This window comes from Euleptes europaea, chromosome 12 (assembly GCF_029931775.1).
Source record: "Euleptes europaea isolate rEulEur1 chromosome 12, rEulEur1.hap1, whole genome shotgun sequence".
Taxonomy (NCBI): Eukaryota; Metazoa; Chordata; class Lepidosauria; order Squamata; family Sphaerodactylidae; genus Euleptes; species Euleptes europaea.
The window spans coordinates 69,886,177-69,903,970 of NC_079323.1; the positions used below are offsets into that span (position 1 = coordinate 69,886,177).

Consider the following 17,794-nt stretch of genomic DNA (forward strand, 5'->3'; position numbering starts at 1 on the left):
TGTTATGACTTTTACTCACCTGTTTGCACTGTTCCTTTCCGTGTTACTGTTCCTCATCTGTTACACTGACGATAGATATTAACACCTTTACATTTTATGAGTCTACTTCCTTCCTGGGGAGTTTTCGTTTGAGCCCGGAAATTCTCAGAAAGTCTTGAACTGGAGAGAAGGGGGCGATCCCAGGAAACAGGAAGTGGGAGTGAAAATCTTTTTAGGTCCTGCCTCCCGAAGTGAGCGAAGCCGAAACACCCAATGATAGATGCCCTTCGTATCTCAGAGTAGAAGGAGCCTTCACGGTACGTATCCAAGGCTCGTTCTCTGATACTAGAGAGAATAGGTTTGGATCATGACTAGTAGCCATTTTGACTAGCAGCCATGGATAGAGAGGAATTAACATGTCCACTCCTCTCTTAAAGCCTTCCAAGTTGGCAACCATCACCACATTCCGGGCCAGGGAGTTCCACAATTTAACTATGCGTTCTGTGAACCTTTTGTCTGCTTTGAATCTCTCACCCTTTGACTTCAGCAGATGACCCTGCGTTCTAGTATTACAAGGGAGAAAAGTGTCTCCCTGTGCACTCTTGCCACACCATGCATAATTTTATAGACCTCTGTCATCTCCCCTTACTCACCTTTTTTCTAAGCTAAACAGCCCTAAGCATTTTAACCACTCCTCATAGGGCAGTTACTCTAGCCCCCTGATCCTTTTGGTTGCTCTTTTTTGCACCTTCTCAAGCTCACCTTTTTAGGTGTGGTTACTAGAACTGTACTCAGTATTCCAAGTGTGGTCTCACCATAGATTTATACAAGGGCAGTTTTATTCTCAATTTATTCTCAATTCCTTGTCTAATTATGGCCAGCATGGTATTTGCCTTTTTCACAGCAGCAGCACACTGGGTTGTCATCTTCATGGTAGCTATTCACTACCAACCCAAGATCCCTTTTTTGGTCTGTTGCTGCCAGCGCAGACTCCATCAGTGTATATGTGAAGTGGGGATTTTTGCCCCAATATGCATCACTTTACACTTGCTCACACTGAATCTCATTTGCTAATTTAATGCCCATTCCTCCAGTTTGGAGAGATCCTTTTGGAGCTCTTCACAATTCGTTTTTGTTTTCACCACCCTAAAAAATTTGGTGTCATCTGCAAACTTGGCCACCTCACAGTTCCCGGTCAGTGATGAACAAGCCTTTTAGAAATCCAAATACACAATGTTCACAAGCTCATTCCTGTCCAGATGCTTACTGACACTTTAAAAGAATCTCTAAAAGGTTAGTGAAACAGGACCTTTGCAGAAGCCATGTTGGTTTTTGCTCAGCATGGCTTGCTCTTCTATATGCATGACAATTCTATCTTTAATAATGCTTTCAAGACAGGTGATCAACACACCTAGATTTCAATGCATCAGCACAGACGTTTAAAAGTGAACACTGCTAATGGCTTCTCAATGTATGCATCACTGGACTGTTGGCAAAACAATTCTGTCTGACCATATATGCACTTCTCTTTCATGTGTACATTCTTAGACATATAACATACAACAATGCGCCCAAAAAGTGTAAATTTGTAGCATACAAGTAATATACCGTAACATCTGGTCTCAACTTTGAAAATGCCATCCATATGTAAAACAAATTGCATACATGCAGAGGTTCTGCCAAGTATATACTTTGCTAACTATTTTTGTGTTGAGGAAACTTTAATTCATTTGGGCTGCTCGGCTGCTCTAATCTTAGGAATTCTAGTTATAAGGTCAGAATTCTGGGGATTTTAAGGCTTATTTTGAAAAAATACTAAATATACATGTGGAAGCTAAAAAAAAAAAAAACTGCAGCAAAGGCCATACTGGAAACTGAATACTTAAATTAATCTGAAGGATTTTGCTTTTGTTCAGTTGATGCATTCCCTTAAAAAATCAAGAAAAGAAAATGAACCTACTTGATGAGAGCTGCAATAATTTGAACATTCAGTGCTGATCCACTCATAAAACGATCATGGAGGATCTGAAACCCATTTAATGTGCCAAACTTGTTGATGAGATCTACTAGCCAGCCCTGTAAAACAAATTTTCTTGCTTTACAATTTGTACCACAAGAAACACATTCTATTGCAAAGAATATTCCTAACAAACCCTGTATATAGTTTTGTCTGGTACCTGAAATCAATCATTATTCTCTTATATGCTATTAACTACATTTTCAATTATCTAGTGAATTTAAATGAATTTAAATTTAAATACAACTAGCAATTCAGTATTCAATGCTAAAAAAAAACCCAAAGCTAAATTATTATAAACAAGAGTTACTCATCTTAGAGAATGATTAATATTTCCTGTTATGTTAGAAACCAGAAGTGAAAACAGGGCAACTTTTATTATACGGAATTCAGTGTAACAGGTCTCAAGCATAATTCCTTCCAAGATTCTAGTGATGCTAACTCACATGACTCTTAAAACCTCCCCCTCGAGACTCCTTAGAAGCCTTAAGAATATTGACAATACATATGTTACAATGACAGATACAATATACATAGATGTTATAATGACAAAATGTGTTACAATGAGCTCTGCTACTTCTTATGTTTGCATTGCAATATTGTTTTCAACCACTGATTTTATGCATCTGCAGCTATATTTAAGCCAGCATCAAATCCTGATTAAGAGTGATTCGTGTGTTAGCATTAACCACAGTTAGAACCAGTGCAGCTGTTACAAGTAACCATGGCTATAGCTGAAGGAGCAAGGGTGAATGAAATATGCTAAGAAAGGACATGGAAGAAGTGCACAATCTTATTTGTGGCCCACTTCTATACCATCTACCTTGGGGTTAATGATTAGGTGGTGTTATATCTGCGCTAGCAAGTGGATACTCCACAGATAACCCACAGATTTAATTAGCAAGTTATTAAAAGTATTATTTAACACTTTAAAGTTAGCTCACTTATGTTCACCTAAGAACAGTCAAAGCATACATAAGTGCAAAAGTTCAAGTGCTCTGGCCACAGCTCAAATATCGCCTGTGGTACAAATAAAGTTACATTTCAAGGTAATGCTATCAATATTGTCCCACAGAGAAAGTACGTGACATCAATTGTATAACTCACAATTATACCTAGATGCTGATCCCTGCTGACCCGTTCACTCTAACCACAACACAGACTGTGCCAACTGTGCAATAAGTCTGATTAAGGCTGCATGAGTGGGAAAGTGAACACCTTCTCCTTCAAATCACTTCAGTTCTTTTGGTTTAGCACACAAGCACCAAACTGAAAACCTGGGAAGCTGCTGTTCTGGGGTAGCTAAATGAGTATGTTCAAAGATTTAACATGTATTTTTAGTTCAAAAACTGCAGATCAACACACCTTTGGTGACCGTGGATCTGGAGGACGAGCATGAAGTTCATCTTCAGCCAGCTGAACTCCAGCAGGAACTGTTTCAGAGGGACGTGTACCATTATAAAGATGGAACTTACAATGAGGATTTAAGGCCATTGCAAGAAGTTCAAGAAGAGGAAACCAATCTTGGGCCAGCTTTGCCACACAGAGTTCAACTAGACGGTGAGTATTGTTAATAATACACCTCTATTAAGGAAGAAAAATAGTTCAGCTGTTTTGGCTACTACTAAAATTCCATCATGTAATTGCAGTAAAACTCTATAAAACCCTTCTTTTGTGAGGTATTTATTAATTTATTTTATTAGATTTTTATCCCACCCCTCCCTCAGAATGGGGCTTGGGGCAGCTAACATCACAATGGTACAATAACAATTAAAAACCATAATTTCAATAACATCCAATTAAAATTCAGCATACAGCTTTTACTTTGAACTTTTCATGTCTAGCCCATACAGACTATACAGTAAAAGAGAAGGCAGCATCCCCATGAACCCTGGACAATTAATTTGTTTTCTAATGTACGGAAACTATAGGTAGCACATATATGAGTAGGTTACAACACAAACTTACATGAATCTCAAACTTCCAGCCGCTCACGGCCTCATCTGTAAGGATTTTTGTGAAAGAGATTGTTAATCCATCTCTAAAAAATCGCTGACATGCTTCACTTTTGACATCAAGGCCTGTGTAAAAAAAAAAGATCAGTGAGGAAATTGCATGGAGTGGGATGGGGATTAGCAGCATACACAACATTTTTTAAAAAAAGTTTTAGGCCTGAATGCCACCAACATTAAAACACTCAGAAATTATATTGAACAAACATTTTGAAGTATGTACTGAAAGGCAAAACTTGCGCTCCTAAATTACCAGTGCTTACGTGTATAAAAAGATCAACTACATTTTTTCAATATCTGGGTAGCAGGAGTTCCAGTGACTGTGGATCAGGTTTCTACCCTTCAACAGTTCAGCCAAGAACCATGAAACAGAAAAATGCCCAGAAGTGAGAAACTCTCTCTCTAGTAGTTAATAGGAAAGGGGCAGGATTTCTATGAGTGTTCTACACCAGTGGTTCCCAAGTGCCAGCTGTTTCAGTTGTTGAAAAGGCATGGCAAGGGGGACCTCCTGGTCCTGCTGCACTGCTGGCCTCATTGGGCCCTCATGGAATTTTTAAATGGCAAAAGTTCAGCTGTTAAGTGGTGGTGACATACATGGGTCAGACCCATGACTCCATAATGTCTAGTTGTGCCATCTATTAATCTAAGTGATAATATCAAGTGTATAGGTATTAGGGCTGTGAACCTTTTTCGGTATTTTTGGGTTCGGGTTTAATAAACCCGGAAATTTTTGAAAAACCAGAAAAGCCAAATTCAATGGATTCGGCTTTTTTGAAAAATTCAAAAATTTTCAGGTTTATTAAACCTGAAAACGACACAGCATAGAACTGAAGGCTGGACTTCCACATGGAGGTCTGAGCTTGCAGGCAGCAGGGATCTGATGCCAGTACGTAACAGGGGGAGGGAAGGGAAAAAATGGCAACGGGCCAAAGCAGCCCGAATAATGCCACAAAACTTTGCCACAAAAAACTCAGAAAAATACCAAAATAGTATTTTGGGGTTGTTGTTTTTTCCATTCGGCTTTAGCCGAATACACACCCCTAATAGGCATGCATACACTTCATAATAACTGGTGGTGAAAAGTGCCTTCAAGTCACAGCAGACTTATGGCAACCCCATAGGGTTTTCAAGGCAGGAGACGTTTGGAGGTGGTTTGCCATTGCTTGCCTCCACATGGGCTGAGAAAGTTCTGAGAGAACTTTGACTGGCCCAAGGTCACTCAGCAGGCTTCATGTGCAGAAGTGGGAAATTGAACCTGGTTCTCCAGATTAGAGCCCACCATTCTTAACCATTGTACCATGCTGGCTCTCTCACAATAACTAGATGCAGCTTATTACTAGATTTTTAAATTTTCCATAGGAATTATTTTCAACAGTAAGATCCAGAATGTTCTCACATAATTTTCAATTTGACAGCAAACCTGAAAATTCAGTTTTCCAAAAACAGTTCTCGCCTGCTGAATAGACTTAATATGTAAAGAACTAAATTTCCTGTTAACAGAACACTGCACATGCCAGTGTAGTAGAGTCCACTATTCATTATCCTTATATGCAACTATCATCATAGTCAAGGCTTACAAGTTCTAGCCTAACTTACAGTTCATATATTTTCTGGAGCTTGTTTTAGATCTATAAAGTCTCCAAGCATTGAAGTGATCAATCACATTTCAAGGATACCATAACGTTTTGATTACGTCAATAATTCCCTCTATGGTTCAGAGCTATTAAGAGGGATCATATAAGAGCTTCCTCTTTATCCAGTATCATCTTTTACAGCTATCAGTTTTCAAACAATACCAATAGGCAAACACCTCTTGCCCAGCATTTATATGAACTGGAGGATCTTCCCCATGATGTCTTGATTTGCCATGAAAGAGAGAATCCATGTTCAGTGCAAAAAATAATGTATATTTTATCTGATGTTGACCAGCACATCACTCACATGGTACCTCTGCATGCACTTGATGCAAAAAAAATCTATGCTAAAATTATGATTGATGCTGGGGGGTGCTGTGCTCTGTAGCAAAACATGCAGCATGCAGAAGGTCCCAGGTTCAATCCCCGGCATCTGCAGCAAGAATCAGGTTGTAGGTGATGTGAAAGACCTCAGCTTGAAGCCCCGAAGAGTTGCTCCCAGTCTGAACAGACAATACTGATTCAATATAAGGCAGATTCATGTGCTCATGTGTTTAACCTGCTACTTTTACAGCACTTACAGGGTTTGAATTTTTAACTCCATTCCTTTTAAACGTTCCTTTCTTTTAACATTTGCATTTCAATTATTACTTTTTAGTCTAAAATTATAACAGCCTTTCCCAATTTGCAATAAACTCTACTACTCCAGACTACATTATGTTATTTATCATGACAAATTGGTTATCTGAAATTCCTCCGATTCCCCTTCCATGAAGCTACTCTGGCTCCTTTCACTTCTTCCATCACTTCATTTCTTCTATCACCTCTTTATCTCCTTTCTTTTTATTCCCACATCTCTTATCCCCTTATAAATCCATTGTACTCAATAGTTCTTTTCTTCTCCCATACTTTAATGTTACTTTCAAATATTAACAATAATGAAAAAGCTGACATCTCATATCCTTTGTTTAGCAAACATGGTATTTAGAATATGTGCTCAAAGAAACAGGAACACAATCAAAAGACATACAACTGCCAACCAGGTGTTCATTGTTCTTTTACAAAGTTCCATTTTCAAATTACCTTTTTTACTAAGATCAATAGCAGCTTCTAGAAGAACTTCTAACTCCCCTTTAGGCAATACTGGAACAACCCATCGAGGTCTACAAAAGCATTAAAATATAATGTTTTAATTTACAATAACATTTATCTTCACAGTCTCTAATCTGGAATAGATTGAGCCACAGAAGAAGGCTATGTCCAAAAAATATCTACCATACTTTGAATATTAAGTGTTCCATATTTTCATTTGTAAAAAACCTTCAAAATGCATGTTTATCTCTTCAGCTATTAACTAGACAACTTATATTTGTAACTTATTATAGTTGAGAAAATGCATAAAAGTCTTTTAAAAAATTACCTGTTAATCATGTCATCCAACTTGGCCAGGTCAGTGTGTGGAAATGCAGGCTCTTCATCTTCAAGTTGTGGTGGGGCATCACCTTGACCCTGTTCATCAGGCGGCGTAGCTGGGGAATTCTCATTTGAAGAATCAGGTGAGGAAGTCTGAATTAAGATTATGTAATTCCGTGAATCATTCAACTGAATACATCATTTTACTCACTGAGGGACCAGAACTATGCTACTTATCCACACACATACTGTTTCACAGAAATATTTCTTAATTAATGTACATAGTTATCAGCTGGTTTTAGAAAACTTCCACCTCCTGCTGTGAAGTTGAAATGGATAAATTAGAAGCCTTTCTTTCCACAAAGGAAAACTCTAAACACAGATTAAATTGATTAAATTGTCTCAGATAAGATCACCTCCACTAAGGAAGCGATTTTACCCAATTCTCCATTTTTTCTGTAGTGCCTAGTACTGCTGTGCATTTTGTTCATGAAGCTCTTTTCAACCTTACAAGAGGATCTGCAGAGCAAACAGAAGGCTGTTTAAGGAAGGCAAGGAAAGATCCACTCCACCAACTCTTCCTGTGATCTTAATTAATCCAGCTCATTAAATTAAATCCTTTAAAAAACTCTTCCCAAAACCTGAAATTAGTCAGAAACTTTAAGATGATGATTCTGTTGCTATGCTTTAACCAAACTCTTACAAATGGGATCATCAGTTTGCACAGGTGCCACCCAGCAAAATGGAAGCTTCCTAGAAAGGTCAAATTGAATGGTAAGCACTCTGACCACTCCCACTGAGAAAGCATTTTGCATTCTAAGAATGCTCCAAGGTGAGAGAAAAGCTGCTCTCCATCCAGTTCTTTTCTAACAGCTGTTGAGTTTAACATGGAAATGCTCTTCTAGTTGCTACGCTGACTTAGCACAAGTCAACTGTTCCTGTGTCTGTTGTACCACTCAGCTGACCTTTAAAGCTACTGAAAACAAATAAAAGAAGTATTCCATACGAATAGATCCAGTTTTTCCATTTATGGTGGGAGTATAATCCAATTCAAAATTGATCGTAAACTGTAGGGTTCTTTCTCATAGACATAAGAGTTAATTTGAAGCTCAACCCACTAACTGCTTTAATTATTTTGATTACAGTTAGCAATATGCCAGTGGATGACTTGTTTCAAGCATCTTACAAGCAACCAAATCATAATAGCTTAGTACTAGAAATAGTAGTTATTCAGATAAGAAATGGCTAAAGAAATGGCTAATTAGAGATTATTGAAACGGAAAGCTTTATATACAAAAATTTATTGAAGAAATTGAGAGATCAAAGTTTGCTGTCTAGCTTCCGATCCACTGATGAAGTGAGATGTCAATTCATATGTTGATTGAGATAGCTGGAAGCAAAAGCACAAGCACTGTTCTTGGAGCATGGGGAGCAGCACATAATCAATGAAGGATGCCGGGAACGTTCTAGGAGTTGTCCAGTAATTTTCCATTAGATAAGATGAGGGGATCTCATAGGCTGCGCAGCAGAATCTCCACACCACATGAACACATAAAGCTGGGTATGTTTAGCCTGAAGACGAGAAAACTGAGAGGTGATAACCATCTTCAAGTTCTTGAAGGGCTGTCATATAGAGGATGGTGCAGAGTTGTTTTCTGTTGCCCCAGATGGTTGGACCAGAACCAACGGGTTGAAATTAAATCAAAAGAGTTTCCGTCTATACAGGAAGAATCTTCTAACAGTTAGAGCAGTTCCTCAGTGGAACAAGCTTCCTCGGGAGGTGGTAAGCGCTCCTTCCCTGGAGGTTTTTAAGAAGAATCAGCAATGCTGATTCTATGACCTTAAGCAGATGATGAGTGGGAGGGCACCCTGGTCATCTTCTGGGCATGAAGTATGGGTCACTGGGGTGTGTGGGGGGGAGGTAGTTGTGAATTTCCTGCATTTTGCAGTGGGTTTGACTATATGACCCTGGTAGTCCCTTCCAACTTTATGATTCTATGTGATGAGAAAGGCAAGAATGTGCAAGCTTGAAATACTATCTCAACGTGTATAGAAGTGTGTGTGTGTGGGGGGGGGGTCATCTGAGTAAGCCTTAAGTGAAGTTTTGTACACTGCTTATGCAGCAGCCACCAAATCCTAGATAGACTGGTATTCTACATGATGGTCAAAAAGGGCAAGAGTCCAGTAGCACCTTAAAGACTAACAAAAATATTTTCTGGTAGGGTATGAGCTTTCGTGAGCCACAGCTCACTTCTTCAGATACCTCCAGGGAAAGCTCATACCCTACCAGAAAATATTTTTGTTAGTCTTTAAGGTGCTACTGGACTCTTGCCCTTTTTGACTACTGCAAACAGACTAACGCGGCTACCGACTGTGAATTATCTACATGATGGTATTAGAGTGCTACCATAGTTAAAGAGACACTGAACAACCTTTTACAAAAACATCTGCAAAAAACCCTTGGATCATTTCAGTCTGCTTTTAATCAGTGGTGATAGTCCATTGAAGCAAATGGACAGAGTATTAGTCTAATGCAAGCAACACGGCTGCAAATATCTCTGCAGTATAAAGCAGCAGACAGTTTAAGCAATAACTAGGGGTGTACACTTGATAAAGCCGAAACGAAAAATCCAAAAAATACATTTTTGGTATTTTGCAGGGTTTTTTAATATCTGAAAAATTGGGGCAATAAAAAGGAGCCCAAAAGCGGGTGCTGAATAATGCTGAATTTATTCAGCATTATTCGGGGCCACTTTGGCTCCGCTGCCAGGCAGAACTGAAGGCTTCAGTTCTGTGTTGCTGGTGGCTCTGAACTCCTCGTGGAGATCGGAGACGGTGGAGATGCAGGCAGAAAACAGAGTTGCACTTACCTGTAATGGCTGTTCATGCAGTGTCTTCTGTCCAGTCATGCATGGGACTGCACAGACCAGCCGCAGAGGAATTCTTTAAAGCTTCCAGAAGCTTCAGAACGCTTGGAGCGCTCCCCCTCTCCTACTTCTGGAGCTGAGCATGGGCTATTTTCTCACCCAAATGATCACATGACAGTTACGAGTAAAGCCATGGATTTGGCTTTCTGATCACGACCTTCCACCGATGTCGAGGAACGGCCAGAATCTTGGCGCCGACAATGAGAGAAAGAGATTGGTACTTCCCAATAAGGAGGTGGTTAAATGCCTAATAAAGGTAATGATGATGATGATGATGATGATGATGGTGATAAGGAGGTAGTGGCATGTATGGATTCAGATAGTCAGGCCAGGGCACCGGAAACATGGGGCCCATAACAACTGCAGCATAAGCAGAGTGCTTGTCAACCTCCTTCCCTTTAGGCTTCGATGGAGGTTGGAGCAGTACCTCAACCACTTCAGGTTCAGTGGAAGAAGATCTGTCAGCCTGAAAAAGAGAGGGCGTCTTGGATGGAAACAACAACTCCGGAGCCTCTCAGTGCCGATCGGGTTCCCTAGGTGCTGAAGTCAAAAGTCCTGTAGGGGACACGGATGCTCGACGTCGAGCCAAGACTGGACTTCTCCCACAGCTCCAATGCTGAGAGAGTCTCGGTGGAGACGGAGATTCTCGACATCAAGACGATGTAGATGCCTTAGGAGAGGTCTTGCCCATGGGAGATTCCGGTCGGCGTCGAGGAGTTTCAGCGGACGCAGTATCAGCCGGCTGTTTGCCTTTTGATGATGATGACGACCCTTTACCAGACTTCAAAGATTGGTCTTTCAGGGTCTCTTTAACTTTTTTGTCACTTTTTTTCTCGGCCTTCCCTGAGGCAGATTTCTGGGGTGACAGCGGTGTGATCGAAACCATTGGGGTAGAAACAGAAGAGGTACCTGACCGCTCCTAAGTTTTTGGAAGATCCACAGCCATAAGGGATTTCTCCCACAATGAAGCCTTACGCCAAGAAGGCCTAAACTGCTGAGCCTTCAGAATAAGTTGGCATGAGGGGCAGGTTTTGACGATGTGGGACTCTCCGAGACAGTAGAGCCAATCATTGTGATCGTCATTAGTCACCATCTTCATCCCACATTTTCCACACTTTTTAAATAAAGCCATAATAGAAGAGAAAGCTTCTCTACAACGACTAAAAAGATCTGAGGTAATTTCCTCAGTGCTCATTGAAGCAGGTCTTCCCTCTATGGTGGCGAAGAGAGAACTGAGGGAGGAGCACTCCACCCTCCTTCATCATGTGACCGATGGGTGGGAAAATAGCCCACGCTCGGCTCCAGATGGAGTGGAGGGGGAGCACTCCAAGCGCTCTGAAGCTTCTGGAAGCTTTCAAGAAATCCTCCGTGGCCGGCCTGCACCATCCCAACACATGTAGATGAATTGAAAGCTGGGCTCGCTTGGAGCCCAGTCTTCAGCTCTACATGCGTATTTTCCAGGTCTGGGTTTAACAAACCTGAAAATTTTCAATTTTCTAAGAAAAGCCAAAATAAGTATTCAGCTTTTTTCAGATTTTTTGAAAGTTTCCAAGTCTATTAAACTCAAACCCAAAAATACGGAGGTGGAGGGAAATGATGCACAGCCCGAGCAATATCCATAGATGGCTTTCAGACAATATGATACACCATGATTATAAACCATGGTTTGATCAAGCCCCAATAAGTTGTAGTATGGACTGATTTAAGATCAAGAAAGAGATAATTTAAATAAGAGACTTACCACTTTGTAATAGGTAAGTCATCAGAATTTTCCATTTATTATTCAGATACTTCCTTACAAAAGTGCATATTAATTGTTGCTATAAGCATAAAACAGATTGGTTTAAAACTGAATAGAGCCTTAGGGGGCACATTACTAATCCCTTAACATTTAAGAATATTTTTACTATTGTAGAAAATGATAAAGACATTGCTTTATTTTCAGATAACCATGCATACAACCTCATAAAGGGTCTTTTATTACTTGCAGCATTAATAGATTTTGCAAATAATGACTAGCTTACCTCACACCAGAACAAGGTAAATAATCTCAACCAGAAGCAAGGGCTGGTGATAACTAATAGATCAGAGGGTTGTAGCCAGAAAGCCAATCAGAAAATGGTGCTTTCCAGAATTCTCCCTCTCACTGTAGCCAACAACACTGTCCCTGGGTTCAGGGACCCCAGGAGCAGCAGTAGGGACAATGCAGGGATCTGCAACAAAAGGGAAATCTGCAAAAAGTCACCTCTTTGCCAGCAATGGTGAACAAGCACTGGGTACAACCCAATGTTCTCCATAAGATGGAAGGTAAATTAAAATTCCTGATGGAGGAAACTTAATTGAGTACTCATTTGTCTGTGAACTGATGGCTTATCCATTCCCCCTGTACTATGTGCATCCTCTGTATAAGTTCTGTGGGAAATAGCAGGGATCTTACATAATGATGGGAAGGAAGTAGAACTGGTGTCTGCATTTTTTTTGATCCTCTGGCAAAGGAAGGGGTCTATGCCCCCCCAGCTTGTTTACATGGTCTTATCAGAGAGTAGCCTATTTTGACGAGGACAGAATATCAACAAGTGCACAAATCTCTGCTTAGAGCCTAAGGTGTGAGGAGCTCGAGCTAGTCTTGCCCATCTGGGTTGGTTAACCTGCCCTCGACAGAAAGGAGGCACCTCTGTAGTGTTCCAGGGATGGCCCTGAGTTCCAGTATGCTCAGACACCTATGCCAGAGTACAAACCATGAACTGATTGACCGGGGGGGGGGGGTTGGCCTGGTGACTGAGAGATTTGAATTAGGAGTGTGCCAAAGATTAGTCCTTAGATCACTGGTTCCCAACCAGGGGTCCGTGGACCCCCAGGGGTCCTCAAGAACTAAATTAAGGTCCACGAAACAAAGTTATAAACCCATAATAAATTAATATTTTCAATTAAAAGTTCTCTATTATATATATATATTCAAATATTATTCTAAGCTTAATGTTTAACTAACAGTTATGATTAAAGTTTATTTTCAAATTCTCTGAATTTTTATTTTGAACCTTGGGGTTCCTGCACTGAACAAAAAAGTCCTAGTGGTCCCTGGTCAAAAAAAGGTTGGGAACCACTGCCTTAGATCAAGGAGAAAAAGGGAGGGATTCACCCCTTCCACTCCACCCTGGCAAGGTGATACCAGGAGAAATTTCTGGGCCATAGAGATCAGAGGTTAGCATGGATGGGTTCGCTTGTGGATGCCCCATCTGGGCACTGTCTAATGTTGCAAGATGCCCTCCTCCTCAGAGCAAGAACATATATATCTTAGACATAAAACATTAATGATAGGTCAGACAGACCAGTGGGTAATTTCCAGGGTATCATGACATCTCCTAGTATCAAACCATAATATAGCAAAAAAGTGTATAAAATTATGACAACTAAGTTGTTTTCCAAACATTAGTTCTTCAAAAAGAACAGCGGTACTTCATAAAAATTAAAAATCATATTGATTTTTATCTGCTTTGTTGTGAATACAGACAGTGCAACAAACCACGGTCTGTTTGACAACAAACCTGGATTTCAAACTAGGTTTGTAGCTAGATAGTTCATACAAGTCATAGAACAACGCATAGTAGATGTGGTTTGTAACTGACAGTGCATTCCTAAGGAGAGTTACTCTAGTCTAAGCCCATTGAAATGAATGGGCTTAGACTGGAGTGACTCTCCTTAGGAATGCACTGTGAATTCACAAACCATGGTCTTTTGAGCTGCAACATACTTTGCCGTTACCTGACCACAAAGACAGCTGTATAAGGAAGATTTACATAAAAAGTGGATTTGTATGATAAAGTAACTGGATTTGGTTACACAAACTACAATTTAACCAAACCACAATTTATCAAGATGTCTGAATGCACCTATAGCCGTGTTGGCGAACCTATGGCACGGGTGCCACTTCCGGCACGCGTAGCCCTTTCTGCCGGCACGCACGGTTCCTCGCTGGCCTTTCCGGCTCTGCCCCACCCCAGATGGGGGTGGCTGTAGCCCAGGGGTGGGGAACCTCCGACATCATTGGCAGTGGCCCCCGGACTCTCCCACAGAAGCTGCCGCCATTGCCGCCGCTGGAGCGTGCGCGGCCAGCCAGGCGGGTGGGAGAGCGGGGAACAGAAGCTGAGCGCTCACACTCGGCATGGCCGGCGGCTTCTCCGGCGCCCTCTGGGCCTGTGCGGGCGGAGGGGCATGGCTGGTCGGTGGGTGCGAAGGAGGCACCCTCTGCCCCACCCTGCTCGCCTCTCACAAGCCTGCCGCCGCGCCCCACCGAGTGGCAAATCCAAGGCAAAACCTCCCATGTATAAATGGCCTCTTTCTTTTTCTGTCTCCCTCTGTCCTTTTCTTTCTCTCCCTTGCTCCATTTCTTTCTCCCTTTCTCTCTCTTTTTCTTTCTTTCTTTCTCTCCCTCCCTTCCTTCCCTTTCCCCCTCCCTTCCCTTCTTTCCTTCCTTCCTTCCTTCTTTCCCTCCAGCGGCTTCTCCGGCACCCTCTGGGTCTGTGCGGGGGGAGGGGCATGCAGTCCTATTCCACCTTTGAAGTGCCCACAAGCTATCCTCCAAACACCTTTCCATTTGTCTTGATATGTAGAGAGAAAACACTAAGGAACTAGTTGCCAATCTCCAGGTACTAGCTGGAGATCTGCTATTACAGGTGATCTCCAACCAATAGAGATCAGTTCCCCTGGAAAAAATTGCCACTTTGGCAATTGGACTCTATGGCACTGAAGTCCTTCCCCAAACCCCGCCCTCCTCAGGCGCCACCCCAAAAACCTCCCACTCATGGCGAAGAGGAACTTGGCAACCCTAGCCTCTCCCTCTGGGCCCCCTCTGGGGGTGGTATTCAGGTTACATTGCCGCATTGGCACTCGGCGATAAATAAGTGGGGTTTTGGTTGCAGTTTGGGCACTCGGTCTCTAAAAGGTTCGCCATCACTGACCTATAGTCTCTAGCACATGCAGATCTCTGTAAGTCAAGTTTAACAGCCACTTTCCTGTAGCATATATGGGAGCCTGCATGAAATAGCATCACAGCTACTCCATACTGGAACATCGGTTCTATTTAATCATTTGTAGGCTCATCAATGGTTTAACGCAGGTACGCAGCGGCAGGCAGAGTACAAGTTTTGTGCACTTATTTCACAAGACTCCAGAGAGCCTACCCAATATTAATGAAGCCTTCAGTTTAGCAGATTTTCCTTCTAATAGCAGCCAAGCAAACCTTGGCATGTTTGTAAAATGTATTGTAAAATGGTACATTTTACTTCTATCGCAATATGGACTCCACTATCATCTGCAGGTTTTATTACAGTAAACTACATTAAATCTTTTAAAAATATTTATATCCCACCTTATCTCCTTGGACTCAAGGAGATCTGTGTGCGTGTACCATCAAGTCACAGCTGATTTATGGCAACCCTGTGGGGTTTTCAATGCAAGAGATGTTCAGAGGTGGTTTGCCATTGCCTGCTTCTGCATGAGCTGAGAGAACTGTGATTGCCCCAAGGCCACCCAGCAGGCTTCATGTGGAGGAGTGGGGAATCGAACCCAGTTCTTAAGATTAGAGTCCACCGCTCTTTACCACTACACAACGCTGGCTCCAATAATAAAGTCTTTTTTTATATAACTTAAAAAAAGAAAGAAATCAATATCCCTGGAGAAAATGGCTGCTTTGGAGGATGGATTCTATGGACATCTACCCAGTCCAAAGTAAGGATTCATCAGCTGCAAGCCTCAGCAAGTTTGATGCAGTATAATCTGTTGTTAGAACTTATCTGGAGAAAACGAGGTGAGTTTTACCAGAGAGCAACATGTTCACCTGCCTATATTTCTTTATACATACTCAGTAATATTTTGTGCATTTTTCTTCATAATTATTAGATTCTTGATGAGGTTGTTAGGGCTGTTCTTGCCAAAGAAAAATTGTAAATGGAACTGTTTAGAGGACCTTAACTTGCATGACAAATTCTCACAAAACAGAGGGCTTACTATCTGAACTAGGGTCTATTTTAACATTTACGACAGACACAATAGAAATAGAAGTGAATTGTTGTAGGAGTGTCACCTCCTGTAACAATTAAAAGTAACTGGAATAGCACACCAAAATTAATTTTTCTGCACAGCTGAATCACTGGTATTAATATACACTTTACCTGATTCTGCTGGAGAGGAGGCTGAGACTGTCCATCAGGAGCCTGGCCCTGGCTGTCATTCCCTCCCACTGGAGAGCCACGGGTCGTGGCTGTCATACTCGAAACAGGGCAGATTTTTGCAATTTTGTCTGCTTATGTAGTTGTTGTGAGAGAAAAATTTATAGTCCGCTTAATAAAGTTGAAGTACCGGCATATGTCTGTTTTAAAAAGCTCCAACTCAAGAACAAGCCATTTTGCAGTGACCATTGCATAATCTGAAAGAAAAAGATTTAAAACAGCCTTTTTAAAAAACACACAAAGATTTAAATGTGCAAATACAAGCATTCCCACTGTTAGGACCCCTCCCACATTTCCCCTCCCCCCACACAAAACCACTCCAGAATCAGGAATGGCCTAAGCAACCTAGTGCCCTCCTGAGATTAAGCCACAATGCTAAAGGCGCTTATTCCATAAAGCACAATTCCTATAACCCAGTGATCTTTTGTTTTCTCTAGGTAGCAAACTTTACTCGGGATTTCTGCATCCCAGTAGCAGCAGTCATACCACAAAAAGGAGACTGAGTATATTTTTAAAAAGTTAATAGTAGCATATGTTTGATTAATTACCAGTGGGTATTCATCCTTCAATGTGCTTCGCACAATTTCTGCCTCAAATGGTACAAAAAAACAACAACACACAAAACACAAACAACTTCACTGACAAATAAAGATAGTCCCTTGTGCAAGCATTGGGTCATTATTGACCCATGGGGTGACGTCACATCACAACGTTTACTAGGTAGACTGTGTTTATGGGGTGGTTTGCCATTGCCTTCCCCAATTGTCTACACTTTACCCCAAGCAAACTAGGTACTAATTTTTCCAACCTCGGAGGATGAAAGATGATTCAACTTTGAGCCGGCTACCTGAAACCGACTTCCGTTGGGATCGAACTCAGGTCATGAGAGAGCTTTTACTGCACTACTGCAGGTTACCACACTGTGTCACAGTGCACAGGAGTTTGGCAATAAAGGAATGCCAGTTTTCATCTCAATTATTGTACAAAACTATTTCTATACTAAAGTGTTACTACTACCGAGTTGTTTTCTGTTGCCCCAGAACGTCGGACAAGAACCAACGGGTTGAAATTAACTCAAAAGAGTTTCCGTTTAGACATTAGGAAGAATTTTCTAACAGAGCAGTTCCTCAGTGGAGCAGGCTCCCTCAGGAGGTGGTAAGCTCTCCTTTCCCTGGAGGTTTTTAAGCAGAGGCTAGATGGCCATCTGTCAGCAATGCTGATTCTATGACCTTAGGCAGATCATGAGAGGGAGGGCACCTTGGCCATCTTCTGGGCATGAAGTATGGGTCACTGGGGTGTGTGGGAGGGGAGGTAGTTTGGAATTTTCTGCATTGTGCAGGGGGTTGGACTAGATGACCCTGGTGGTCCCTTCCAACTCTACGATTCTACTAGGGCTGTGCACCTTTTTCGGTATTTTTCCGGTTTGGGTTTAATAAACCCAGAAAATTTTGAAAAATCCGAAAAAGCCAAAAATAAGGGATTCAGCTTTTTTTAGTAACTGTAAATTTTTGGGTTTAATAAACCTGAACCAGAAAAATACATGGCCTGCCCCATTTGAGGTCTTCATGGACTTTGGAGGCAGCAG

The 17,794-nt window shown here is 41.5% G+C and overlaps 1 protein-coding gene across 1 annotated transcript in view; it reads right to left on the reverse strand.

Moving 5' to 3' along the window:
• The window catches only part of USP9X (ubiquitin specific peptidase 9 X-linked), a 159,381-nt gene extending 142,975 nt beyond the window's left edge, over positions 1-16,406 (reverse strand). Inside the window, exons 1-6 of the mRNA XM_056858694.1 lie at positions 16,153-16,406; positions 7,063-7,208; positions 6,726-6,805; positions 3,965-4,077; positions 3,362-3,580; positions 1,940-2,055 (exon numbers count right to left, since the gene is read on the reverse strand). Coding sequence (XP_056714672.1) covers positions 1,940-2,055; positions 3,362-3,580; positions 3,965-4,077; positions 6,726-6,805; positions 7,063-7,208; positions 16,153-16,248 — 770 coding nt within the window. The 5' untranslated portion in view covers positions 16,249-16,406. The remainder of the gene's footprint in view (positions 1-1,939; positions 2,056-3,361; positions 3,581-3,964; positions 4,078-6,725; positions 6,806-7,062; positions 7,209-16,152) is intronic.
• Positions 16,407-17,794: the final 1,388 nt, after the last annotated feature.